General features: G+C 45.3%; 1 protein-coding gene across 1 annotated transcript in view; it reads right to left on the bottom strand.

The window, feature by feature from the left end:
• Positions 1–9,828: 9,828 nt before the first annotated feature.
• Positions 9,829–27,094, bottom strand: part of RGSL1 (regulator of G protein signaling like 1) — a 66,585-nt gene continuing 49,319 nt past the window's right edge. The window contains exons 17-22 of the mRNA XM_060395964.1: positions 26,142–26,280; positions 25,766–25,890; positions 18,082–18,191; positions 12,616–12,708; positions 11,518–11,584; positions 9,829–10,404 (exon numbers count right to left, since the gene is read on the bottom strand). Of these exons, the coding sequence (XP_060251947.1) occupies positions 10,368–10,404; positions 11,518–11,584; positions 12,616–12,708; positions 18,082–18,191; positions 25,766–25,890; positions 26,142–26,280 (571 nt within the window). The 3' untranslated portion in view covers positions 9,829–10,367. The remainder of the gene's footprint in view (positions 10,405–11,517; positions 11,585–12,615; positions 12,709–18,081; positions 18,192–25,765; positions 25,891–26,141; positions 26,281–27,094) is intronic.

Genomic DNA, 27,094 nt, shown 5'->3' with positions numbered 1-27,094 from the left:
TGTCTGATTTTCTGAGTGATATTTCCACTTTAGAAAGCGGTGATATCTACAGTAGGAAATGCTCAATGATTAACTCCTGGGTAAATTTTAAGAAAAGCATTCTGCTCTTTAGTAATGGGCGAAGGAACCTAATTTTAGCCCTCCATTAATCTGGGACACCCTGGGTGTCCTTGTAGAAAAAGATCTGATCATTTTTCTCCCTGCTTTAATCCTCTAAGGGTTTCTGTGGATATGCTACAAATATTTCTGATTCAGTTGCCATTATCACAAACATTTAGTGGAGCTTGTAGTTCATGTTAGGTACTGTGTTAGGCACCATGATTCTGTGCATGGACTTGTCAAGCAGAGGTGCCCGTTACACAGAGATGAGGGGAGCTTGCCTGCCTAGAATGCACTAAACAAGCAACATAAGAGAGAAAATTATGTTAAAAATAACCATTACCACCTCTTGAGCACCTACCGCTTTCTAGAGCCAAATACTTTTACATATGACATCCCGAAACACACATGACATTGCCATAAGATGCAATTATTCCCATTTTATAGAAGACGCAACTAATGCTCAGAAAGGATTGCTAAGTATGGGTAGTAAGTGGAAGAGCCAAGGTGCAAACCCGGTTCTGCAAGTCCACAGAGTGTGGTTTTTCTGGACAGCCAAAGATGGCTTTTCATCATCTAATCCTCAGCTACAGGAGTTCAGCTAGGCTGGGTGGTCACTGTGAGGATGTGTCTCGGGGCTTTTCATCCATTCCTTCATTGAGCCTAGGAGGTCAAAATTACCCATGACCTTCAGAGCAACCAAATCCAGTGGTCCTTTTCTGTCTTCATCAAGCTTACACCACAGCTGATTCAGTATAACTGTTCTTTTGCCCATGCCTCTGTCTTCCTTAGCACCCTCAGCATCACACTCACCTACTTTCCCTCCCCACTGGTTGTTCCTCCACACTGTCCTTTGCCAGCTAGCTCCTCCTCTGCTCAAACGCTAAACACTGAGTGTCCCCAAATTAATCCTCAAGCAAGTCACTCTTTTCTCTTTCCCTGGAGTGTTCAAGAGCCATGACTAGTATCGTCATAAACAGGCAGATGATATCCATGTTCTGAAATTTATCCACCTAATTGCCTACAAATTATCCGTCTTTTGCTTCTCTTTTCCCCGTGCCCCCGCATCCAGTCTATTAACAAGTCCAGTAGGTTCCTGCACCAAAATAAATTCTAAATCTGTTCACAGCCATTTGTGTCTGCTGTGCTCTGACCATCATCGTTTCTCGTGTGGACTGAGTCATGAGCCTTGAAATTGGCTACTGTGCTTTCGTCCTCATGCTCCAATAATCTTTTATCCACAAAGTGATCTTGAAAAAACATGGGTCATATTGGATGAAAATCCTTCAGTGACTTTCCATGGCAGTTAGGATAAAACCCAGCTGTTGCCACCATATGCAGGGCCTTATGTGAGCGGACAGCACCTATATTATTGTGTTCGTTGCTTTGCTCTCTTACCTGGCAAGCTCGACTCCTCCCATACTGGCCTTGTCTATGTCCCTCAAGAATGCTGAGACCTTTGTCTCCTGGAGGGTGTGGCTCTTGTTCACTCCTCTGCCTGGAATTTGTATCTAGCTCCTTTTCATCATTTAGTTCTCAGCTACAGTGTCTGTACTTTGACGGGCCTTCCCCTTATCCAAAGTTGTTCATTACCGTTGCTGTTTTTGAGGACACCACAGCACTATTTGAATGTTATCTGAGATTATCAAATTTTTTTCACATTAAAAAAAAAAACCTTTCTTATTCATGATGATGAGAGCATTAGCTCCGTGATAGCAGTAATGCTGTCTGTCATATTCACTATTATATTCCATCTCGGACACTTAGTACAGTGCCTGGAACAAAGCAAATTTTGATGTATTTTTATTGAATGGAGAAGTAAATGCTTCTATGAGTGTAATATATCACCACTAAGTTAGAATTATCTCATTATAAGCCTTTCTTTAATATATAAACATCTAGAAGGTCGAGATTTTTTTCTTGTTCATGTGTTTGGCACTGAATAGGTGGTTTGGTAAAATTCGTTGTGTTTGGTTGATCCTTCCGCCCCCCTCCCCCCCCCCCCCCGGGGGCTCTGTCATGTTAATATGGGTCTCTCAGTGAATGCTGAGGACCCGGAAAATATACAATTGAAAAGTGTGACAGCAGGTGTCGTGTGGGGTGGTAGGGAAGGACATTAGGATGCTTTCTGGTGTCTCTCAAGTTATTTCAAGACATTTGCCTATAAGAGAAGCAGATGTCAGGTCCCTAACTTCCCCTGTGGAATAACGAAGTAGTGATAGTCAGGCTCATGGACTCTCAGTCTGGCATCTCTCCCACCAGCCCAGCTTCCTCTGAAGTTTGCACATGAAACTTTCTTTGGTGTTAGCTTGCACACACTTAAGGCAACAACTCTACCCCACGTGCTGTATTCAGAGGTAGGTGGCATTTATGCCTGTTTCCCTGGAGCCTGGTACAGTGTCTGACGTGTTACAGGTGCATAGGAGATGCTTCTTAAATTCACTGTAATTGATTTTTGAAGAGTTCCTCCTGCAGCCTGGGAAACTGGTAAGTCACGGAGCTAACTCCAAGGGCAGCTTTTTCTCATTGCCTACTCGCCTCCACTTTAGGAGAGTGGGGTTTCAAGATGCTTTGGATAAAGTGCAGCAGAATCTCCCTCCAGAGGAAATGTTGGGAAATCCAACTTTCCCTTTGGGCTCTCAGGATTGCCAACATGGCCAGCACAGTGCCTGATATTGAGTAGGCGCTTAATATCAATTGCTGCTATTGTTAATCACCTAGCTCATGACAGGCTTGCAGCAAATCTTTTATGCTCCTTCTCTCTTCTCCTATTGGAGGAAATAGAAATATCAAGGGAAAAAAGTGTCACAGTGTCTCATTTCTTCCAGTGTTTTTCACCAGAGTCATGCTTTAATTGCTTTATGGACTGTTTGCTTAGCTTAAGCAAGGCTTATAACAAATAGAGAGAAGTGAGTGGAATAAAACAGGGGGATTGGATTTTCAGAGGCTCTAGAGAAACATTAACAGGATTAGTTATTAATAATACTTATTGTTTTTAAAGATTAGTATGTGCCTATCACTATGTTTATCCCTAATAGAAGCCTATGAAAACTTAACACAAGAATCTTAAAGTGATTTCGTGTTTCCAGGAGGGATGAACTCCAGCAGGGAGAACTATCAATCCAGAGATTTTCATTCTTTCTTTCTCTCCTGAAAATTCTCTCCTCTTCTGGAGTATTAGGTGGGATTCTGTTTTTGTGATTTTGTAAAACTGAGATAATCAAGTAGGATTTTACTTAGTAGCTCTTTTAATAAAGCCCAAATGAAAGCGACTGAAGTATGATAGCTTTGTATTTCCTTCATAATAAAGCCTCAGTGGCAAGAAGTCCAGGAAGGAGGTGATTATGCCTCATGAGTCATGGCGAGAACAGTGTTTTGCTATCTTCAGTGATTAAAGAACAAGAAACACTACAGTGAACAAACCAAGACCTCTGTCCTCACAGAGAATGAGAGAGGTGGAAGATGGAATTAAGCATTAATATAGGTATAGAGGGACTTCTCTGGTGGTCCAGTGGTTAAGACTCTGAACTCTCTATACAGGGTTCGATCCCTGGTTAGGGAACTAGATCTTGCATGTTACAACCAACATTCAGCATGGTCAAATAAATAAATAAAACAATAAAATACAAAAAAATGATATGGCACACTAAAAGGTGATAATGACCAGGGATGAAAGCATGGTAGATTAAGAAGTTGGAAATTAGAAAAAATGAAATTAAAATAGGGTGACCAGAAGAAAAAGCAGTGTGTGCTCATTCTCATTGTTAGCTTCCTCTCTTCTTTGGGCTTCCTGGTGGCTCAGCTGCAATGAATCCACCTGCAATGTGGGAGACCCTGCTTCAATCCATGGGTTGGGAAGATCTGTTGGAGAAGAGATAGGTTACCCACTTCAGTATTCTTGTGCTTCCCTCGTGGTTCAGCTGGTAAAGAACCCACCTGCAATGTGGGAGACCTGGGTTTGATTCCTGGGTTGGGAAAAACCCCTGGAGAAAGGAATAGCTACCCACTCCAGTATTCTGGTCTGGGGAATTAATGGACTGTATAGTCCATGGGGTCGCAGAGTTGGACACAACTGAGCAGCTTTCACTCACTCACTTCTTCTCTAGAAATAAACTATATACAGCACATATCATTAGTTCTTGAAACTAGCTCTGTTAGAATCATCTGGGGCCCGTCCTAGACTAATTCAGAACCTTGGTGGGGCCCAGGCTTAAGCTTTTCAAAAAAAAAGAAATCTGGAAACTTCAGGCTTCTTTCTGATCCAACACATAAGGAGCTTAGAAATCATCACTCTATTCTCACGGTAAGTAAAAAGTTGAACTGAAAAATCAACTTATCTTCGATCTGTCAGAGAAATGAAGTCACAGGACAAATGACTATTCCCCAGGCGCCCAGGCGAGAGAGGTGAATACAGAGAATCCTAACTTCCAGAGCAGACACCCACCTCGGCGAGCACCAATAACAGGATAGGAAAACCTAAGTTGTCAGTTCAGTTCAGTTCAGTCGCTCACTCATGTCTGACTCTTTGTGACCCCATGGACTGCAGCACGCCAGGCCTCCCTGTCCATCACCAACTCTTGGAGTTTACCCAAACTCATGTCCATTGAGTTGGTGATGCCATCCAACTGTCATCCTCTGTTGTCCCCTTCTCCTCCTGCCCTCAATCTTTCCCAGCATCAGGGTCTTTTCAGATGAGTCAGCCCTTCGCATCAGGTGGCCAAAGGATTGGAGTTTCAGCTTCAACATCAGTCCTTCCAATGAACAGTCAGGACTGATCTCCTTTAGGATGGACTGGTTGGATCTCCTTGCAGTCCAAGGGACTCTCAAGAGTCTTCTCCAACACCACAGTTCAAAAGCATCAATTCTTCGGCGCTCAGTTTTCTTCATAGTCCAACTCTCACATCTGTACATGACCACTGGAAAAACCATAGCCTTGACTAGACGGACCTTTGTTGGCAAAGTAATGTCTCTGCTTTTTAATATGCTGTTTATGTTGGTCATAACTTTCCTTCCAAGGAGTAAGCATCTTAATTTCATGGCTGCAGTCACCATCTGCAGTGATTTTGCTGCTGCTGCTAAGTCGCTTCAGTTGTGTCTGATGCTGCGCGACCCCATAGATGGCAGCCCACCAGGCTCTGCCATCCCTGGGATTCTCCAGGCAAGAACACTAGAGTGGGTTGCCATTTCCTTCTCCAATGCATGAAAGTGAAAAGTGAAAGTGAAGTCACTCAGTCGTGTCTGACTCTTAGTGACCCCATGGACTGCAGCCTACCAGGCTCCTCCATCCATGGGATTTTCCAGGCAAGAGTACTGGAGTGGGTTGCCATTGCCTGAGCCCCCCAAAATAAAGTCTGTCACTGTTTCCACTGTTTCCCCATCTACTTGCCATGAAGTGATGGGGCTGGATGCCATGATCTTAGTTTTCTGAATGTTAAGCTTTAAGCCAATTTTTTCACTCTCCCTTTCACTTTCATCCAGAGGCTCTTTAGTTCTTTTTCACTTTCTGCCATAAGGGTGGTGTCATCTGCATATCTGAGGTTATTGATATTTCTCCCAGCAATCTTGATTCCAGCTTGTGCTTCATCCAGCCCAGCATCTCTCTCTGCGTATAAGTTAAATAGGCAGGGTAACTAATGAATTTCTGGAGGCTCAGTGTGGACAAGTCTGAGAGATGAAAACTCCAGAGGGACTCTACTGTTAAAGGGATGGTAAAGGCTCACACCTCCATGGACCATGTATCTAATTGGAGGAAGTCCTTTTAGAATTTTCTCAGGATTTAGTTCTTCAGTTATACCGTTCCTAGTCAATCACTTTCTTCATGTTCTGAGAAGTTAGGGGAAAATGTGGAAAGAGGGAACCAGCAACTAATGTCCCCTCCCCCAACTTGGTACCTGGTCCCTGTGGTGTGCACTTGGCCTGCAAGACTTCAGGTTAGTCTCCACACGACCCTGTGAGGGTAGACATTGTTACCTCCATTTCACAGAGAAGAGTGTTGGGAATTCAGGGAGGTTGAGTAATTTGCTGGTGATCACAGAGTTCCTAAGGAATGGAGAGAAAACCAGCCTGCATCAGGGGAAAACTGGAACTCTGAAGGAAAGGCAGAAGGGCCTCCTGCTTGGACTCTGCTGCTCAGGGGAGGGACCCATGTGCCAGAGACGCTGGATGACAATGGCTGGCCCCTGGTTTTCATCCAGAATGGGGAGAAGTATTTCTACTAGCCTCTTCAATTGGAAGTGACCTTAGGAGTCTTCTGGGAAGTAACATCCCTGTGCTCTTTAATGAGACTATGGGAGGCCCACGATTGTAAACATGGTCGTCTTCTATCGGTTAATGATATGCGGAGCTGGTTGAGGAGTAGGGGTGAGGACTGGCCCCCTCGAAGTGCTGCACAGGAGAGCACCTCTCTTCTGCAGTGACACCTGGGTCATTTGGAGGCACTCATGATGATGGACTACTGCTACAGAAAGAGGGGTGATTTATATCACTTTTAGGCCCACAGAACTGAAAGGTGGAAGACAGAGCTCTCTCAGGCTCCTTTGCTGTTTCTTTCTGTCAGCCTTCAGTCTGAATGGGTTATATGAGCTTCCTTTAAAAAACAAAGTTCTGAAAGCATCAAGTACTACTGGAATATAAGAATGTTTCATAAGGAAATTTGGATATTTCTTCTTTATTGTGCTGGTCACAATTGTATTGATTACTAATTCGATTTTCCGGTCAATAGCACCGTCTACTCTAATGGACTGTGAGGTCAGGGCAGCCATGAGCTGCATATTCTGTTTTCTCCACTCCATTCTCAGCGCCCAGCACAGTTCGCTTACAAATGTTTCCAGTGTGTATTGATGGGGCAACTATTACGTGCATTACTGTGGTAGGTGTTGGAGGTATGAAGAACGATAGGACATGGTCTCTGCCCTGTAGAAGTATATAGCCTAGTAAGTGAGGCACAGACATGCATGTAAAGTTGCTTCAGTCATGTCTGACTCTTTGCGACCCATGGACTGTAGGCTGCTTGGCTCCTCTGTCCATGGGATTCTCTAGGCAAGGATACTGGAGTGGATTACCATCTCCTCCTCCAGGGGATCTTCCTGGCTCAGGGATTGAACCCATGTCTCCTACGTCTCCTGCATTTGCAGGTGGGTTCTTTACCATTAGCGCCTCCTGGGAAGCCCATACACAAACAGGTATCTCTGAAAAGTGGGGGGAAACTGTTGCAGAAACAGAAGGGTAAAAGGAGAAAGGAGATAACCAGAAGATGTCGGCACTGTGATGTCTCTTATCACCCAGTGGAGAAGAAAGGGAAGGTCATTTTAGATAACCGTGTTGCTGGAGGTTGGAGTTCATGAGCAGGAGAGGCAAGAGATGAATGTGGAAACCTAGCCTGTGGTCAAGTTGTCAACGGTCTTGTGTCTGCCACTAAGGAGCTGAGGCTTTTTCAACTGAGCAAGGAAAGCCTGACAGTCAGCAAGGAAACAGGACCTTAGTCTCCAATCACAGGGACTGGATTCTCCCAACAACCTGAACTAGCAAGGACACAGATCCATCCATAGAGCTCCTATAAAGGAATGCAGTCCTGCACATCTTGATATTAGCCCCATGAGTCCTAGGTCAGACTTGTGACCTTCACAACTGTAAGGTAATAATTTGATTTTGTTTTAAGCCACTAAGTTTCCAATCATTCATTATGGTAGCAACAGAAAACAAATACAAGGGATTTCCCTGATGGTCCAGTGGCTAAGACTCCACACTCCCCATGCAGGGGGTCCAGGCTCGATGCCTGGTCAGGGAACTAGACCCACAAGCAACAACTAAAGCCTGCATGCCGCAACAAAAGATCCTGCCTGAGGCAACTAAGACTCAGCAGAGTAAATTAATTAATTGAAAAAGAAAAAGAATACAAGGGACAAGAGTAGACCAGCTTCCTTACCTGTCTCTTCTGCCTCAGCCCTTTCCTTAGAGGTCTGTGGCCCCTGTAGGTCTATTGTGGGGACATCTTTTTCTCCATTCTGATGACCCAGAACCCAAACATAATTTCAAAGGGAAAGAAATGGCTCAAAGCAAAAACTGCAGCTCACTGCGCTGTAGACCAAGCTTGCCCACAGCCAGGTTTTGCTTAACCTGCACGTTATAAAAATTCTAGACATCTCATACTTTTTTATTTTTCTTTTTTCCTTCCTTTCCCCTTTTCTCCCCCTCTTCCTTCTCTCTCTTTCACGTCCTCCTTCCTTTTCTTTTTTTCATTTTTTCCCAAGTAAAGAACTCTGACAGCACTGGAATGGCAGCTTGAGCTGATTGTCAATGTCCCCTTTGAGCTGTGTGATCCAGCTCATCACAGCCTCTACCACCTTGTTATCTCTTGGGGGTTGCCTTACCCTCTTACATGACCCACCTGCATCCCTCAGGTGATTGCCTTTGGGACATTTACCTACTTCTGGTGTTATCCCTAACACCAGATCTCTGAGGATCTGAAGTTTCTTCTTCTCTCACATCAGGGGTCTCTGAAGTGAGAGAATAAGAAACCATGGGAAGCAACCAGTGAGACTCAATAAAAGAGTACAGTTTTTTCCTACTCAGAGTGGTCCTCCTAAGTGTCATGAGGCCTTTTAAATAACATGTTTTCATGTTATGCTTGCAGACCTGTGCATGAATACACCTATGAGTGAGCGTGCAGAGAGAGAAAGAGAATTGAAAAACAAGCAAAGATCACAGCTTTGAATGAGGCCACTGAACGTTTCTTTTCCTTCAGTGGGACCCACTTACTGCCAGCCTATGGGTCCAGCCTTGCCTCAGCCCACGGCAAGGGTAGGCAGGCAATGGCCCTGAGTTGGTATTTTATTAGATCCTCATCTGTCACCTTGTTGCTGGCCTGACATCTTCTCTGGTTCCACGTTCTGATTCCTGTTCTTTTGGACCAAGCTCATTCCTGGCACCTCAGTTCCAGTAACAGGGCTCTTCTCCATCCTTTTCCTGGCATCTTGCCTTAGTTTCTTGCCTGAGTTTTGGGAACTGGAATTCTGTCTCATGCCCTCTGCTGCTTCTGTTAACTGAAGCCCTTTTCTGGAGCCCTGGCCCTGTTGAGGGAGGAGGAGGTCTTACTCCCTTCCTCTGGGTCCCCTTATGTTGAATGCTTGCTCTGCTGGACTTTGTCCCAGTGCCCGAGAGGCTCCCCACTCCTTGTCTATATCCAGACCCGCCCTAGTCATATTTGCCTACAGTATTCCTGGACCTGTCATAGTCACAGCCCCACCCAGATGATTCTACAGTCCTGGGTGGGCATGAGCCCTGCTGTCCTCACATCTCAACACCTATCATCTTGAGAAAAGTCTAGGGAATAAAGGTCATCAGCATAGCAGGATACTTTGTTTGGAAATTAGACCAGATTCTCCAATAAGCTTTCTAGTTTTTCCTTGTCCTGCAACCCATGGAATCAATGAGCCATGTGGAGGGCTTATTTAGGATATTCTGACTCATTTTGCTCCCAATTGTCTTCAAAGGACAGAAAATGGGCCTGGCCACTCTGATGACAGTAATTTGGCTTATAGGCTAGACATTTTCCTGAGTCTCTTAATCGATAAATTTGGCAAATGGACAGAATTCCAGGGAAGAACTCTTCCTTTGGTGTGGAAAGCTGTGCAGATGGTCACCATGCAATGAGAACTGGCCAGAGAATCGGAAGTGGTGTGTTCTGGTCCAGACTCTGCCACTTACTACTGAGTGATCTTGAGAAATTCATTTACCTTCTCTGTGTGCCAGTTCTTCATCTAGTTAAAAATAAATGATCTCAGACATGGTCACTCACAGGGTTGTGAGGATCTGCTGAGACAACAGGGGTGTGAGTCATTGTCCGAACGGGAGGATCCTCGCAACAAAAGATCCGATCTGATGAAACAGTACCTTGCTTCCTAGAGTGTTTAATGCCATCTGCAATAGGTCTCCTGGGATTCTTCAACCACCTTGCGTCAAGGATTTGCTCAAGGCCATGTGGCTGCAGAGCAACAGGTGTCCAGACCCTGAGGATAGGTGTTCTGTTGCACACCCACCATGAAAAGACTGTCCCAGACTCCAGGACAGAATGGGGTGGGGGGCAGAGGTGCTTCTCTCCACTCCCATCTTAGCCACCGCAGTCTGGTCCCACCATGTCTGGGCTGCTCCCCCACTGATCTTTCCAGGGGCAGATGGTGTCAGGGCATTTCATTTCTGACCAGAAAAGGTTCTGTCAGTGGGAGGAGGCTTCTGAGAGATGATGTGTCTCTGTTGGGGGTCTGACTTGATTACTTCTTCTCCTTTTTGGTGCTGGGTAATTTTGGTCTGAAGGGAGAGAGGAGAGTGGCCAGTTATCACAGTGGCATTGAGGAAACTAGCGCTGTACTCTCTGCTGGTTGGTTGCTGTCCTCCCCTTTAAGTGTGGCGATGGCCAAAATCTAAACCCTTTTAACCCCAGCATTCTTATCCTCATCTTCCTCTTCAGGAACTTGTAACTCTGAAGCAACTCATTGCCTTTCTGTGCAAAGAGCCCCCCGGTTTCTGGCTTGTCTTCCAGGCACCAGCACCAGCAAATGATACTTGGGCAGCTCCAAGCCCCTTTTGGACTTGCAGCAGGTTTGAGAAGGTAGGATGGCTGGTGAGAAGCCAGGCCTGCCATTCATAGAGCCTACTGTCTATAAACTTGACCTTCCAGTAGCTCTTTGGAACTGTTTCCATGACACCCCTAGGGACTCTCCTATAGCCCTAATTTACCATCAGTCCCGCTCTGATGCTTGTACCGAAGTGAATTAGGCTAAATCAGATTTTGACAGTCTCAAATCCTTTCTATCCTTACTGCAATATCTGGCCATGCAGAAGAATAGCTCTTCTTTCCTGTCTTATACTCTGGAGGACTGGAGTATTAGTGTGTTATGTTGCTTCAGTCAAGTCCCACTCTTTGTGACCCTATGGACTGTAGCCCACCAGGCTCCTCTGTCCATGGGATTTCTTCAGGCAAGAATACTGGAGTGGGTTACCATACCCTCCTCCATGGGATCTTCCCAACCCAGGGATCGAACTTAATGTCTCTTACATCTCCTGCATGGCAGGCGAGTGCTGTACCCACTAGCACCACCTGGGAAGCCCCCAGAGTATTAGGGCAGCCAGCAACAAAAGATCATCTGGGACACTTCCCCCACCAATAGCATTCTACTGGGAGGTGGGTCAGGGGCTCCAATTTCTTAAAAGTGTCCGTTTTGATGGAGGTGGACAACAACCCATAGAGAAACCCTTCCCTCACTAGCCTGACTATAAGCCTCTTGAGAAGCTCAGCTTCTTGGTTCTGTATGCCAAGGGGTGTTGGAATGTGGAGCTAGGTTTCTCCCCCTTCTCCCATCGTATACTTGGACAAAGCAACTTCTTCTGGAGCAAAGAAAAGGACTTCCAGCTCATTCCTACCCTGAGACAGGACACAGCTGCATGGCAGAGATCGCATGTCTTGACTGAGTAAAGATGCTAGATGAAGCTAAAGACAAAAACAGAGAAAAACACATCAGCACGAATGGCACAGGCACTCATCGGAAGGTCATTCCAGGACAGCCTCCAGGGAAGGAGTCGGGAAAGGGAGGGGGAAGCAGCGGTGCTCCAGGGACATTTAGGAGCCTCATTTCTGGGCTGGACAAATATATATATATATATTTGTCTTAGGAGACATTTCATTTGGATGCAGAGGTCATGATGCCAACCTCATAGATCCAAGGAAGTAAAATAAGGAGATTAATCTGCCAGAGGAGCACTAGAATCACAAGACTTGAGGGCTGTTTGGATTTTACAGATCATGGGAATATTCTGTAGCTGCCTCCCTCATTAGGCAACAAGGGGACATAAACGAACAGGCAGGTAGGGCAAGCTGGCACCTCATGCATTCAGGAAGCAGAGAAGCAGTATCTCCTGACCTGGAAACAAATGCTGACAACTGGGATAGAAAGGAAAGGCTGGCTGGGAGAGACCGTGTAGACCACAGAGGCAGGTTTAGTGCTTGGGGGTGGAACTGGCTCGAGGCTGAAGATGGGGAAGAAAAAAGGATATAACAAGGACCCCAAAATGTGAAGCTAGAGCTAGAGAGTTTATTACAGGGATAAGAAGATCAGTAGCAGGAGCCTCTGGAAAGTAGATGGTGTGGGGTGGAGGTCCTGTTTCAGTCAGCAGGTACTCTCAGTGGGAGGAAAATGTTCCCATTGGGATGTTACTATTGTCTCTTAATAAGGATCACACACCACGCCTGGGAATGGTCGAAAGCCAGGAGAGAGACAGAGAAGCTTAAGGCATTCCCCTTGAAGGGTCTATACCAGGAGCGATTATCAGGAAGATATAATTATTCAAATGGGAGCTGTGCACGGAGCCCTGGTTCTCACCCCCCATCCCTTGTGAGTGGCAGTCACTTCACATTTTGGGGGTCTTGGTTTCTTCCTGGTCAGTAGGGAGACTTGGCCTTCCTGTCACCCTCTAAATGAGCAGTGGACTTTTGATATCAGTGGACTTCCACCTCCAACTCACAGTTTTGGATTAGACTTCCTGGCACATCCCGAGGTAGAGGCTGCAACCACTCAATACCTCTGCACAAGGTGAATCTTAGGATGGCTTGGTCTCCTGGGGAAGGAAGAAGGGGCACAGTACAGTGATGCCCAACAGAGTAAGTCTGTGTAAGTCAGCAAGAAAGCCCCTGTTTACCATTCTTCAGATTATAGGATGTAAGTGATAGAACACTACCTCCAACTCCACCACCTCTGCAACGGAGATCAGGGGCGTGAGGCTGAGACAGGGAAGCAAGATGGCCCAGGACTCTCCAGGCTGAGAATCCAAGTGGCCTGACCCTTAGCTCAAGGTGCCCTGCTGCCCTCTTCAGACATCAGAAAGGATTTGGGCATTTGCTTCCTGGGAGCTCAGCAGGAGGAAGGGAGCCAAAGGCGGGAAGCTCTGGGGCCACTGCTAAGGGACACTTTCTGGCTCTTCTGAGTGAGCAGCACTTGCCCTTCCTGCCTGCCCTGCTCCCTCTCCTTTTCCTCTTACTGCTCCTCTCCTCCCCTGCCCCAACTGGCATCACCAATAAGCCCTTGCACCCCAGGGACATTCTGCCCCACATCCTAAGTAGACTGCTGATTTCCGTCTGCCTATGTGACACTTCCAGCTGCTGAGACAAGGATGACGAGCAGTATTCATAGACCCTTGGGGTGACTGCAGTGGGAGAGGAAGGTGATGTGTTTCGGACTGAGGTGAGGACACGCTCAGAGGGGCAGGACGCTCTACACGAGCCAGCCTTGCTTCCCTTACCATTTGGGGGGTCAGCCAGAGATGGGCTGAGGTCTGAAGGACTCTTGTTTGCACTCCAGGAAGCAGGTGGGGTGCTTGTTTGTGGGGGATGGGGTAGGGGCAGGGGTGGGTATCTGGGGAAATGGACATGAGAATGGGGCGGCTTAGAGCTGAACCAACAGAACACTCAGCTCCTGTTGTCTCAGGACAGTTCGTAGCCGTTTTTAAGTTTCTTGTCCTGTTTCTGTGTCTTGTCCTGATGCTGGTACAGTTCACAGATCTGTTAACTTTGTTCCCCAAAATTTCTACTGCAGAGACATCCAGCCTTACCCCTCGCCAGGCACTTCCCTGTGAACCCTCCTCCCTCTCTTTAAAATTCCCTTCTTTGCTCAAGTACTGATTTCACAGCAGGTATCTGGGAAGGGGCTGAGTTTAACTGCTCTGCATTAAGAAAACATACATATGTATATATTTATTGATTAATATATGTTAATAATAACTGTATAAGCCTCTCATAATCACATTACCCAGAGATAATTCTATTGATACTATATTTCTAAGTTCTTTCCTGTGTTTCATAAATATTACATAAATACATATTTATATTTACCATGCTAAAATCATACTCTCCCTCCACTTCCTAATTTTCTTACTTAACACTATACCCCATGCCCGAGGTTGGGGTGGCGGCCAGGTGGAACAACCCCACATCCAAGGAGTGATGGCTGTGCAGGCGCAAGAGGGCCTAGAGGATCTACTCCATGTTCAAGGTCAGGAGGGGTGGTGGTGAGGAGATACCCCTCGTCCAAGGTAAGGAGCAATGGCTGCGCTTAGCTGGAGCAGCCATGAAGAGATACCCCACGTACAAAGTAAGAGAAACCCAAGTAAGACGGTAGGTGTTGCGAGAGGGCATCAGAGGGCAGACACACTGAAACCATACTCACAGAAAACTAGCCAATCTAATCACATGGACCACAGCCTTGTCTAACTCAATGAAACTAAGCCATGCTGTGTGGGGACACCCAAGACGGGCTGGTCATAGTGGAGAGATCTGACAGAATGTGGTCCACTGGAGAAGGGAATGGCAAGCCACTTCAATAGTCTTGTCTTGAGAACCCCATGAAAAGGCAAAATGATAGGATACTGAAAGAGGAACTTCCCAGGTCAGTAGGTGCCCAATATGCTACTGGAGATCAGTGGAGAAATAACTCCAGAAAGAATGAAGGGATGGAGCCAAAGCAAAAACAATACCCAGTTGTGGATGTGACTGGTGATGGAAGCAAGATCCAATGCTATAAAGAGCAATATTGCATAGGAACCTGGAATGCCAGGTCCATGAATCAAGGCAAATTGGAAGTGGTCAAACAGGAGATGGCAAGAGTGAACATCAACATTCTAGGAATCAGCAAACTAAAATGGACTGGAATGGGTGAATTTAACTCAGATGACCATTACATCTACTACTGTGGGCAGGAATCCCTCAGAAGAAATGGAGTAGCCATCATGGTCAATAAAAGAGTCTGAAATGCAGTACTTGAATGCAATCTCAAAAACGACAGAATGATCTCTGTTCGTTTCCAAGGCAAACCATTCAGTATCACAGTAATCCAAGTCTATGCCCCAACCAGTAACACTGAAGAAGCTGAAGTTGAACAGTTCTATGAAGACCTACAAGACCTTTTAGAACTAACACCCCCAAAAGATGTCCTTTTCATTATAGGGGACTGGAATGCAAAAGTAGGAAGTCAAGAAACACCTGGAGTAACAGGCAAATTTGGCCTTGGAATATGGAATGAAGCAGAGCAAAGGCTAATAGAATTTTGCCAAGAGAATGCACTGGTCATAGCAAACACCCTCTTCCAACAACACAAGAGAAGACTCTACACATGGACATTACCAGATGGTCAACGCCGAAATCAGATTGATTATATTCTTTGCAGCCAAAGAAGGAAAAGCTCTATATAGTCAGCAAAAACAAGACTGGGAGCTGACTGTGGCTCAGATCATGAGCTCCTTATTGCCAAATTCAGACTTAAATTGACGAAAGTAGGGAAAACCACTAGACCATTCAGGAATGACCTAAATCAAATCCCTTATGATTATACAGTGGAAGTGAGAAATAGATTTAAGGGGCTAGATCTGATAGATAGAGTGCCTGATGAACTATGGACTGAGGTTCATGACACTGTACAGGAGACAGGGATCAAGACCATCCCCATGGAAAAGAAATGCAAAAAAGCAAAATGGCTGTCTGAGGAGGCCTTACAAATAGCTGTGAAGAGAAGAGAAGTGAAAAGCAAAGGAGAAAAGGAAAGATATAAGCATCTGAATGCAGAGTTCCAAAGAATAGCAAGAAGAGATAAGAAAGCCTTCCTCAGTGATCAATGCAAAGAAATAGAGGAAAAGAACAGAATGGGAAAGACAAGAGATCTCTTCAAGAAAATTAGAGATACTAAGGGAACATTTCATGCAACGATGGGCTCGATAAAGGACAGAAATGGTCTGGACCTAACAGAAGCAGAAGATATTAAGAAGAGGTGGCAAGAATACATGGAAGAACTGTCCAAAAAAGATCTTCATGACCCAGATAATCACCATGGTGTGATCACTAATCTAGAGTCAGACATCCTGGAATGTGAAGTCAAGTGGCCCTTAGAAAGCATCACTACAAACAAAGCTAGTGGAGGTGATGGAATTCCAGTTGAGCTCTTTCAAATCCTGAAAGATGATGCTGTGAAAGTGCTGCACTCAACATGCCAGCAAATTTGGAAAACTCAGCAGTGGCCACAGGACTGGGAAAGGTCAGTTTCATTCCAATCCCAAAGAAAGACAATGCAAAAGAATGCTCAAACTACCGCACAATTGCACTCATCTCACATGCTAGTCAAGTAATGCTCAAAATTCTTCAAGCCAGGCTTCAGCAATACGTGAACCGTGAACTTCCTGATGTTCAAGCTGGTTTTAGAAATGGCAAAGGAACCAGAAATCAAATTGCCAACATCCGATGGATCATGGAAAAAGCAAGAGAGTTCCAGAAAAGCATCCATTTCTGCTTTATTGACTATGCCAAAGCCTTTGACTGTGTGGATCACAATAAACTGTGGAAAATTCTGAAAGAGATGGGAATACTAGACCACTTGACCAGCCTCTTGAGAAACCTATATGCAGGTCAGGAAGCCACCATTAGAACTGGACATGGAACAACACACTGGTTCCAAATAGGAAAAGGAGTAAGTCAAGGCTGTATATTGTCACCCTGCTTATTTAACTTATATGCAGAGTACATCATTAGAAACGCTGGACTGGAAGAAACACAAGCTGGAATCAAGATTGCCGGGAGAAATATCAATAACCTCAGATATACAGATGACACCACCCTTATGGCAGAAAGTGAAGAGGAACTCAAAAGCCTCTTGATGAGAGTGAAAGGGGAGAGTGAAAAAGTTGGCTTAAAGCTCAACATTCAGAAAAGGAAGATCATGGCATCTCGTCCCATCACTTCGTGGGAAATAGATGGGGAAACAGTGGAAACAGTGTCAGAGTTTATTTTGGGGGGCTCCAAAATCACTGCAGATGGTGATTGCAACCATGAAATTAAAAGACACTTATTCCTTGGAAGAAAAGTTATGACCAACCTAGATAGCATATTGAAAAGCAGAGCCATTACTTTGTCAACAAAGGTCCATCTAGTCAAGGCTATAGTTTTTCCAGTAGTCATGTATGGATGTGAGAGTTGGACTGTGAAGAAGGCTGAGTGCCAAAGAATTGATGCTTTTGAACTGTGGTGTTGGAGAAGACTCTTGAGAGTCCCTTGGACTGCAAGGAGATCCAAACAGTCCATCCTGAAGGAGCTCAACCCTGGGATTTCTTTGGAAGGAATGATGCTAAAGCTGAAACTCCAGTACTTTGGCCACCTCATGTGAAGAGGTGACTCACTGGAAAAGACTCTGATGCTGGGAGGGATTGGGGGCAGGAGGAAAAGGGGACGACAGAGGATGAGATGGCTGGATGGCATCATCGACTTGATGGAGGTGAATCTGAGTGAACTCCGGGAGATGGTGATGGACATGGAGGCCTGGCATGCTGCGATTCATGGGGTCGCAAAGAGTCGGACACGACTGAGCGACTGAACTGAACTGAACACTATAAAATAGATGTGCTTCCCTGGTGGCTCAGACAGTAAAAGATCTGCCAGCAATGTGGGAGACCCGGTTTGATCCCTGGGTCAGGAAGATCCCCTAGGAACGCATGGCAGTCCACTGGAGTATTCTTGCCTAGAGAATTCCATGGACAGAGGAGCCAGGTGGGCTACAGTCCATGGGGTCACAAAGCATTGGACACAACTTAGTGTAAGACTTTTGCTCTTTCAAATGGTAAGGTTGGGTGGAGATAGTTGGAGCAGGAACCTTCATCCATGGTAGTGAAGTAGCTTGCCACCTCTGTTACTGACCACGGAGTCTGAGACCTATGTCCCCACAGCACTCTGGGAGTTACTGCCGGGGAGCAGTGTGTGGGTGGGGTACCCTTTTGCTAGCACTGAAAGCCACTGATAAAATAAGGTGTTAATGCTTCTCTGAGGGCCAAGTTAATAAGATGGCCAACCCCCAGCAAACACCCTCTGTGAAGTATTACAGCTGGTCCTTCTGGGCTTTGTTCTCCCTTCGTGAGTCTCGTCTGCTAGAGAATGGGGCTGTGTGTCACAGTGAAGCTTACCTCCACTCCAAGGAGGGTACTTGTACACAGGTTTGGGAGAAATTATTACGTCCTTGAACTTCTTTCCCATGTATTGGAGGTAAGACCGGATTGCCTTCCAGGCACAAAACCTGTAAGAAAAATGGCTTCAGGTCACAGAGAGAAAACCACCCACTGAAGGGGCTAGACCACTGAGCACAAAGGAAGTGGGTGGGGACCAGTCCTCGCAGAGAGGGGGTGGTGTCCTATAGAGAGGAGGAGAGCCCTGGGCCTCAGAGTGCTGCCTGTCAGAGGCCCTCTGAGGCCGCCTCTTTGTCCAGGCCCAGCTTCAGTGAATGCCTGGCCTGGGTGGGATGTTAGGACTTCCTTCTGGAATCACCAGTGAATGGAGTCTGTAAAGAATATGCAGCACTGAGGCCTTGGTGGGGCTAACTGCTGGGATGCTGACTTCAGCCTTAGACTGGGGCAGTGGGTGGGGGGGGGGGGGGGGAAATCACTATCTATGACCCTACCTGGAACAGTCAGAGTGACTGGCCTCCTCCAGGGGCCTGATTCTTGGTTTCCAACCTGTCCTTTAACTGGGGTCTGTGATCCCCTCAGCTTATTCCCCAGAGCCCTTTCCCTGGAGTAGACCCTGGCTCCTCATGCAGACTCACTGCAACCTGGGAACTCTCACTCCCTAGAAATCCTGGAACACTCCCCACCCCTTCCTCCATGGCCTCTAACCCTTTGCTCTCCATCAGCCTGCTGTTGGATGGCGATCTCTTGGAGGTCAGTCTTGGTGTCTTGACCTCCACCCTTCCTCCTCCTCCCTGAAGGGTACTCTATTCATTCACAGTTGGTTTTTCCCATTCCACTTACTGAACTGGGTGTCCCTTTCATCATGAACCACCCACTATGCCACAAATGCATTCTTTATGGTGCTTAAGAGACCAAGAGACCTGGCTTCTAGTCCTGGTTTTACTACTTACCAAGTGATCCTGGGCGAGTCCCTTAATCACTCTGAACCTCAGTTTCCTCATCTATAAAATAGTGACAGTAAGACTTTGCCCCACCCAGCTCACAGTGTTAATGAGAGGCTGTCGGGGTAATGTGCATGAACACAGTTTGCACAACATGAAACTCTTTGTAAGTGCACAAGAAAGGAAGTAAAGAACCGGCTCCATGAGGATTAGGGATTCAAAGCCTGCCTGAAGCACCTCCATACTTCCTCAATAGGTCTGAGGAAGAGCTGAACACTGACTCCAACCAGGAACAGCATGTATTTCTCAGGGGCTTCTAAATGTCTGGAAAGTTTTAGGATGAGTTTCCATTGAGTCCTGGTTTGGAGAACTAGAATCAAGTTTAAATTTAAGTGCTAGATAAAAATTGGTGTTCAAAAGGCTAACCTGGGAGCTTCCTTCTTGGTCTAATGGTTAAGACTCTGTGCTTTCACTGCAAGGGGTACAGGCTCTATCCCTGGTTGGGGAACTAAGATTCTGCATGTCATGTGGTGGGGACATACACAAAATAATAATGAAAAATAAAAAATAAAAGGCTAAACTGATTATCTTGATCTTAGATTTTTGTATTTTTTAAATTCTACATTAAATAATTTATTACCTTGGTGATTTTAAAGTAAAGGCTGATGATGGGTAAACAACCTGTGGTTTAGTCACTTGCCCGGAGCCAGCCTGAGGAACTCCACCCGTGGCAAAGGTCATGAGGAAGGAGGCTCAGCATACGCAAAGGTGGGATGGAGCCTCAGGAGACCCCCTGTTACCGAGCATTTGCCCCCAAAACCAGAGTCTGCCTGCTTTACTGTGTTATGCTTTCCACCTACTCTTCTGACATTAACAGGGGCTGTCCCCCCACCACCTTTCTCTGGAAAAAGTTAATTTAGAGCTTTTAGATAATAAATCTTCTGGGCGTGGTCCAAAAAACTCCTCTGATTGCTCTCTAGCCTGCCTGACAGGATTATCCAGCCACATGTGATTGTTTACTGCCTCCCAAGCCCCGCTCGAGGCCAGGGCTGGCTGCCTGGAGGAGCAACCTGAGGAGTTGTGGCTATGCAGGCGCAGGAGGGCCTAGAGGAGCTATCCCATGTTGAAGGTCAGGAACTGTGGCGGTAAGGAGATACCCCTCATCCAAGGTAAGGAGCAGCGGCTGTGCTTTGCTGGAGCAGCTGTGAAGAGATACCCCACGCCCAGGGTAAGAGAAACCCAAGTAAGATGGTAGGTGTTGCAAGAGGGCATCAGAGGGCAGACACACTGAAACCATAATCACAGAAAACTAGCCAATCTAATCACACTAGGACCACAGCCTTGTCTAACTCAATGAAACTAAGACATGCCTGCAGGGCAACCCAAGATAGGTGGGCCATGGTGGAGAGGTCTGACAGAATGTGGTCCACTGGAGAAGGGAATGGCAAACCACTTCAGCATTCTTGCCTTGAGAACACCATGAACAGTATGAAAAGGCAAAATGATAGGATACCAAAAGAGGAACTCCCCTGGTCAGTAGGTGCCCAATATGCTACTGGAGATCAGTGGAGAAATAACTCCAGAAAGAATGAAGGGATGGACCCAAAGCAAAAACAATACCCAGCTGTGGATGTGACTGGTGATAGAAGCAAGATCCAATGCTGTAAAGAGCAATATTGCATAGGAACCTGGAATGTCAGGTCCATGAATCAAGGCAAATTGGAAGTGGTCAAACAAGAGATGGCAAGGGTGAACGTCAACATTCTAGGAATCAGCGAACTAAAATGGACTGGAATGGGTGAATTTAACTCAGATGACCATTACATCTACTATTGCGGGCAGGAATCCCTTAGAAGAAATGGAGTAGCCATCATGGTCAGCAAAAGAGTCCAAAATGCAGTACTTGGATGCAATCTCAAAAATGACAGAATGATCTCTGTTCATCTCCAAGGCAAACCATTCAATATCACAGTAATCCAAGTCTATGCCCCAACCAGTAACACTGAAGAAGCTGAAGTTGAACGGTTTTATGAAGACCTACAAGACCTTGTAGAACTAACACCCAAAAAGATGTCCTTTTCATTCTAGGGGACTGGAAGTCAAGAAACACCTGGAGTAACAGGCAGATTTGGCCTTGGAATATGGAATGAAGCAGGGCAAAGACTAATAGAGTTTTGCCAAGAAAATGCACTGGTCATAGCAAACACCCTCTTCCAACAACACAAGAGAATACTCTACACATGGACATCACCAGATGGTCAACACCAAAATCAGATTGATTATATTCTTTGCAGCCAAAGATGGAGAAGCTCTATACAGTAACAAAAACAAGACCAGGAGCTGACTGTGGCTCAGATTATGAACTCCTTATTACCAAATTCAGACTCAAATTGAAGAAAGTAGGGAAAACCACTAGACCATTCAGGAATGACCTAAATCAAATCCCTTATGATTTATACAGTAGAAGTGAGAAATAGATTTAAGGGGCTAGATCTGATAGATAGAGTGCCTGATGAACTATGGACGGAGGTTTGTGACACTGTACAGGAGACAGGGATCAAGGCCATCCCCATGGAAAAGAAATGCAAAAAGCAAAATGGCTGTCTGAGGAGGCCTTACAAATAGCTGTGAAAAGAAGAGAGGTGAAAAGCAAAGGAGAAAAGGAAAGATATAAGCATCTGAATGCAGAGTTCCAAAGAATAGCAAGAAGAGATAAGAAAGCCTTCCTCAGTGATCAATGCAAAGAAATAGAGGAAAACAACAGAATGGGAAAGACTAGAGATCTCTTCAAGAAAATTAGAGATACCAAGGGAATATTTCATGCAAAGATGTGCTCAATAAAGGACAGAAATGGTCTGGACCTAATAGAAGCAGAAGATATTAAGAAGAGGTGGCAAGAATACACGGAAGAACTGTCCAAAAAAGATCTTCATGACCCAGATAATCACCATGGTGTGATCACTAATCTAGAGCCAGACATCCTGGAATGTGAAGTCAAGTGGCCCTTAGAAAGCATCACTACAAACAAAGCTAGTGGAGGTGATGGAATTCCAGTTGAGCTCTTTCGAATCCTGAAAGATGATGCTGTGAAAGTGCTACACTCAATATGCCAGCAAATTTGGAAAACTCAGCAGTGGCCACAGGACTGGAAAAGGTCAGTTTTTATTCCAATCCCAAAGAAAGACAATGCAAAAGAATGCTCAAACTACTGCACAACTGCACTCATCTCACACGCTAGTAAAGTAACGCTCAAGATTCTCCAAGCCAGGCTTCAGCAATATGTGAACCATGAACTTCCTGATGTTCAAGCTGGTTTTAGAAAAGGCAGAGGAACCAGAGATCAAATTGCCAACATCCGATGGATCATGGAAAAAGCAAGAGAGTTCCAGAAAAGCATCCATTTCTGCTTTATTGACTATGCCAAAGCCTTTGACTGTGTGGATCACAATAAACTGTGGAAAGTTCTGAAAGAGATGGGAATACTAGACCACCTAACCTGCCTTTTGAGAAATCTGGATGCAGGTCAGGAAGCAACAGTTAGAACTGGACATGGAACAACACACTGGTTCCAAATAGGAAAAGGAGTACGTCAAGGCTGTATATTGTCACCCTGCTTATTTAACTTATATGCAGAGTACATCATGAGAAACGCTGGACTGGAAGAAACACAAGCTGGAATCAAGATTGCCAGGAAAAATATCAATAACCTCAGATATACAGATGACACCACCCTTATGGCAGAAAGTGAAGAGGAGCTAAAAAGCCTCTTGATGAAAGTGAAACAGGAGAGTGAAAAAGTTGGCTTAAAGCTCAACATTCAGAAAACGAAGATCATGGCATCTGGTCCCATCACTTCGTGGGAAGTAGATGGGGAAACAGTGGAAACAGTGTCAGACTTTATTTTGGGGGGCTCCAGAATCACTGCAGATGGTAACTGCAGCCATGAAATGAAAAGACGCTTACTCCTTGGAAGAAAAGTAATGACCAACCTAGATAGTATCTTCGAAACCAGAAACATTACTTTGCCGACTAAGGTCCATCTAGTCAAGGCTATGGTTTTTCCAGTGGTCATGTATGGATGTGAGAGTTGGACTGTGAAGAAAGCTGAGCCCCGAAGAATCGATGCTTTTGAACTGTGGTGTTGGAGAAGACTCTTGAGAGTCCCTTGGACTGCAAGGAGATCCAACCAGTCCATTCTGAAGGAGATCAGCCCTGGGATTTCTTTGGAAGGAATGATGCTAACACTGAAACTCCAGTACTTTGGCCACCTCATGCGAAGAGTTGACTCATTGGAAAAGACTGATGCTGGGAGGGATTGGGGGCAGGAGGAGAAGGGGATGACTGAGGATGAGATGGCTGGATGGTATCACGGACTCGATGGACATGAGTGAACTCCATCTGAGTGAACGCCGGGAGATGGTGATGGACAGGGAGGCCTGGAGTGCTGCGATTCATGGGGTCGCAAAGAGTCGGACACGACTGAGCGACTGAACTGAACTGAACCGTGAGAGGCACAAGATGCTTTAAAGTTTCGGATTCTTTAGAGAAGTTAGAAACTTAATAGAAGAATACTAGTGAGTTAGTTAGAAATCATGTTGGTGCAGGGTTTCATTGCTGAGTTGATTGCTGCCACGCCTCCATTTCCTTAGGCACCTGGGAGTATGTTAATCAATGTAATTGAAATGTAGAAAAGGAAATATAGTGGTTTTGATGTTAGCAATACTAGACTTACTGAGTTAATGAATTTTCTCTTTATAGATCATTGTATTCCTCTTTCTTTGTTATAAATCTCTGTGTCCTTGCTATGCAAAAATGTAACTTTATCACTATCTTAAGACTAAATAGATCTTAAGGGGAATAACTTTTCTGATCGATTAACCTTTATCAATAGAAAGTAAGGTGGGGCCATAAAAATGTTAATCGGTATCCAGACCAGAAGATATTGTAAAACAAATGTAAGACCCTTGTAAGAACAAAGATATTCTGAGAACACATTTATTTCTATGTATAACTAAAAGGATAAAAGTGGATTTGGAAAATAAAGAAATGGATCAGTTCCCGGAAAGACTGGTCTCCTCATGTCGTTCTTTCTCTCACCTTCTGGCTGAATTCCCATCTGGAGTATGGAGGCTTGCCAAGCCTGCTAATTTTGCCCTGGTTTCTAAGACCCACACGAGAGGGAGCCCAAGGTGGGGCACCCTCTGCTATTCAAGTGGGCACCGGTGGCCTACGTAAGTGGTGCAAACTCCTTGTCTCGTTATTTTATTGGTTCTCCACGTAAACCAGGTTATTCAGCCTCTTTTTTCTACTTATTTTCCTACTACACTATTTCTTTCTAATCTCCCCCCATATTTTTAATTAAGCAATTAATTCCTAGAATGCCGACTCCATCCCTGCTTCAAATTACCCTGGATCTGCCGGGGTCCAGCTGACTATTATGACCTCATGGACTATAGGCTGCCAGGCTCCTCTGTCCATGGGATTCTCCAGGCAAGAATATTGAAGTGGTGCCATTCCCTTCTCCAGGGGAATCTTCCTGACCCAGGGACTGAACCCAGGCCTCCTGCATTGCAGGCAGATTCTTTACTGACTGAGCTACATGGGAAGTGTAAACAACCTTTACACTTCTATTTTAATGAACAACATTTTTTTTTTTGTAGGAAAGGGAAACCCTCAAGAGTCAGAGTCACATAATAGTCTAAATGTCCAAATCAACCTGGTCTGGGAACATTTCAGCCAGCTGTCCTCTGGGCACTATCCCCTAGGGTACTGCCTGTCACTATGTCGATGGCATGAGCTGGAGCTGGAGTAGACCACAGGATTTAATAACTGGCTGGGAAGACTGTGAGGACCTGGGCTAGTCTCTCAGCCCAAACCATGACAAGTAGGTTCTGAAACCAGTGGGCTTCATGTTGTATCTGTCATGCGGCCATTTGGTTAGTTTAATGTTTGTATTTTGACCTTCACGGATTCCTCACCATGTTTTCACTTTGAGTTAATGGCCACATTTGCTACTTTAATCTTGAGAGATATGGCATGCAAATCTGATTGTCCATCTCCTTTGAAAATGGAAATATCTAATAGTTGTGCCTCTAGTGATAATTATGGGATTTCAGCCTAACAGAGCAAAGGTTTTCTGGTTATTGCCCCCATGAGACTCCTTAAGCACAAATACAATTGTGTTGGTCTTGACAGAATTTCCCTCCAAGTAGTTGCAGTCCACTCTCATCCTTGGGGCTTTCCCAGGTGGGGATAATGGTAAAGAACCTACTTGCCAATGTAGGAGATGTAAGAGACACAGGTTCGATCCCTGGGTAGGGAAGATCCCCTGGAGGAGGAAATGGCAATCCACTCCGGTATTCTTGCCTGGAGAATCCCATGGACAGAAGAGCCTGGTGGGCTGCAGTCCATGGGGTGGCAAAGAGTCAGACAAGACTGAAGCAACTGAACACACATATGCCCTCACTTTAGGTGAGGAATCTAAACCTAAGAAAACCTAGCACCTCTTCCAAGCAAGCCCAGAAGAGAGGGGGATCCAGTTACCCACCCCTTGCATGGGCTTCCACCCTCTGATTCAGTGTTCAGTGTGAGGGATAGAGTGGGTGAGCAGGATAAGGATATATCACTGTAGTTCCCACGAAAGTAGAAACTGAAGCAGAGGGCTAGAGGAAGACAGAAAGGTCTCTCAAAACTCAAATGTGTTTTTCTGACCTCATGGTCCTCAGATTAAGGGAGACAGTTACCTTTTCCAGAAGTACATAATGATGGGGAAGACAGACATGATAGCCCCATGGAAGATGCTCCGATCCAGGTGGCCGTCTGAAATGGCAGTAAGGATCGCGTCCTTCTGGGCATCAGAGATGTTCACCTACCCACAGAGTGGGAGCCTGTCACTGGCAGAGGTTCCAGGGAAGGCAGGAAACCTCTTTTGAAAGTTTTGAAACCTCAGGACTTTTAAGACCATCCCCTCCCCGAAGGCAGAAGTTTTTAATGGGACTGCTATGTAAAGGTCATCGGGTTGACCCAGACTTAGGAGGTGCCTTATGAAAACTTTCAGGATTCTTGTAGGGGCAAATGCTTCTTGGCAAAAGGCCAGAGAGGAGTGGGAGTCCTCCTTACTCTCAGCCTTGGAGGGACATCTGCATGCAGGTACAGCTTTAGGATGATACCAATTTTGGACTTCATTAGGATCACATCATTTTCATTGTATGCCCGGTTGACTTGTAGCACACGAGCTGAACTCACCAAATCATTAAATCTAAAAAGAAGAAGTGAAGAGGAAATCAGCAAGGAGAAAACGCAAGATTAAACAGTGTTTCTGGCCCAGATCTATTTCTGTCCTAAAAACATAAGAGCTAGTCCTGAGCCAGGTCATTCATTCAATCATAATTCATTCATTGGTAAATGCTGAGCACCTACCACATGTCACAGGTTGTGCCCAGTGCTTCTTCAGGTATATTTCTTCCCTGTAAGCTCCCTTATTTATCCCATCCTCCCTTCTTTACCCATCCTGGACCTTTCATCAGTTTTGCCTGCAACTATTTCACGAGCTAAGTGTTATCTTGCTCTTTTTTCCCCTCCTGTGCTGACCCTCTCACAATTACCACCACTCTCTGAAGCAACATATTCCTTTCCTTAAATTTTTTTTATTATAGTAAAATATGCAGGACATAAGATTTCCAGTTTAATCATTTTTAAGTGTAGAGGTCAGTGACATTAAATACATCCATATAAACTGTGAAGTCATCACCATCAACTGACTCCAGAACTGTTTTCATCTTCCCAAACTAAAACTCCATACACAATAAACACTAACTCCCATTTCGCCTTTCCTCCAGCCCCTGGCAGCAACTATTTTTTGTCTTCTAGCAGTATATTCTTTTACTAACCAAAATATCTGTCAGTTATACCTTAAGTATGCAGCATAGTTCTCTCAGGCCATTTTAAATCTTAACCGTTTAAAATCTTCCTAAGAGTAGAGTACCATGGGCCTCCCATTATCAGCCTATTTTGCATGTCCATTCATATACTTGATCAGTGGGTAGTTATTAAGATTTTACTCTGCTGGTGCA

The sequence above is a fragment of the Ovis aries genome, chromosome 12, assembly GCF_016772045.2.
Source record: "Ovis aries strain OAR_USU_Benz2616 breed Rambouillet chromosome 12, ARS-UI_Ramb_v3.0, whole genome shotgun sequence".
Classification (NCBI taxonomy): domain Eukaryota; kingdom Metazoa; phylum Chordata; class Mammalia; order Artiodactyla; family Bovidae; genus Ovis; species Ovis aries.
This window is presented reverse-complemented; position numbering and strand designations above follow the sequence as displayed.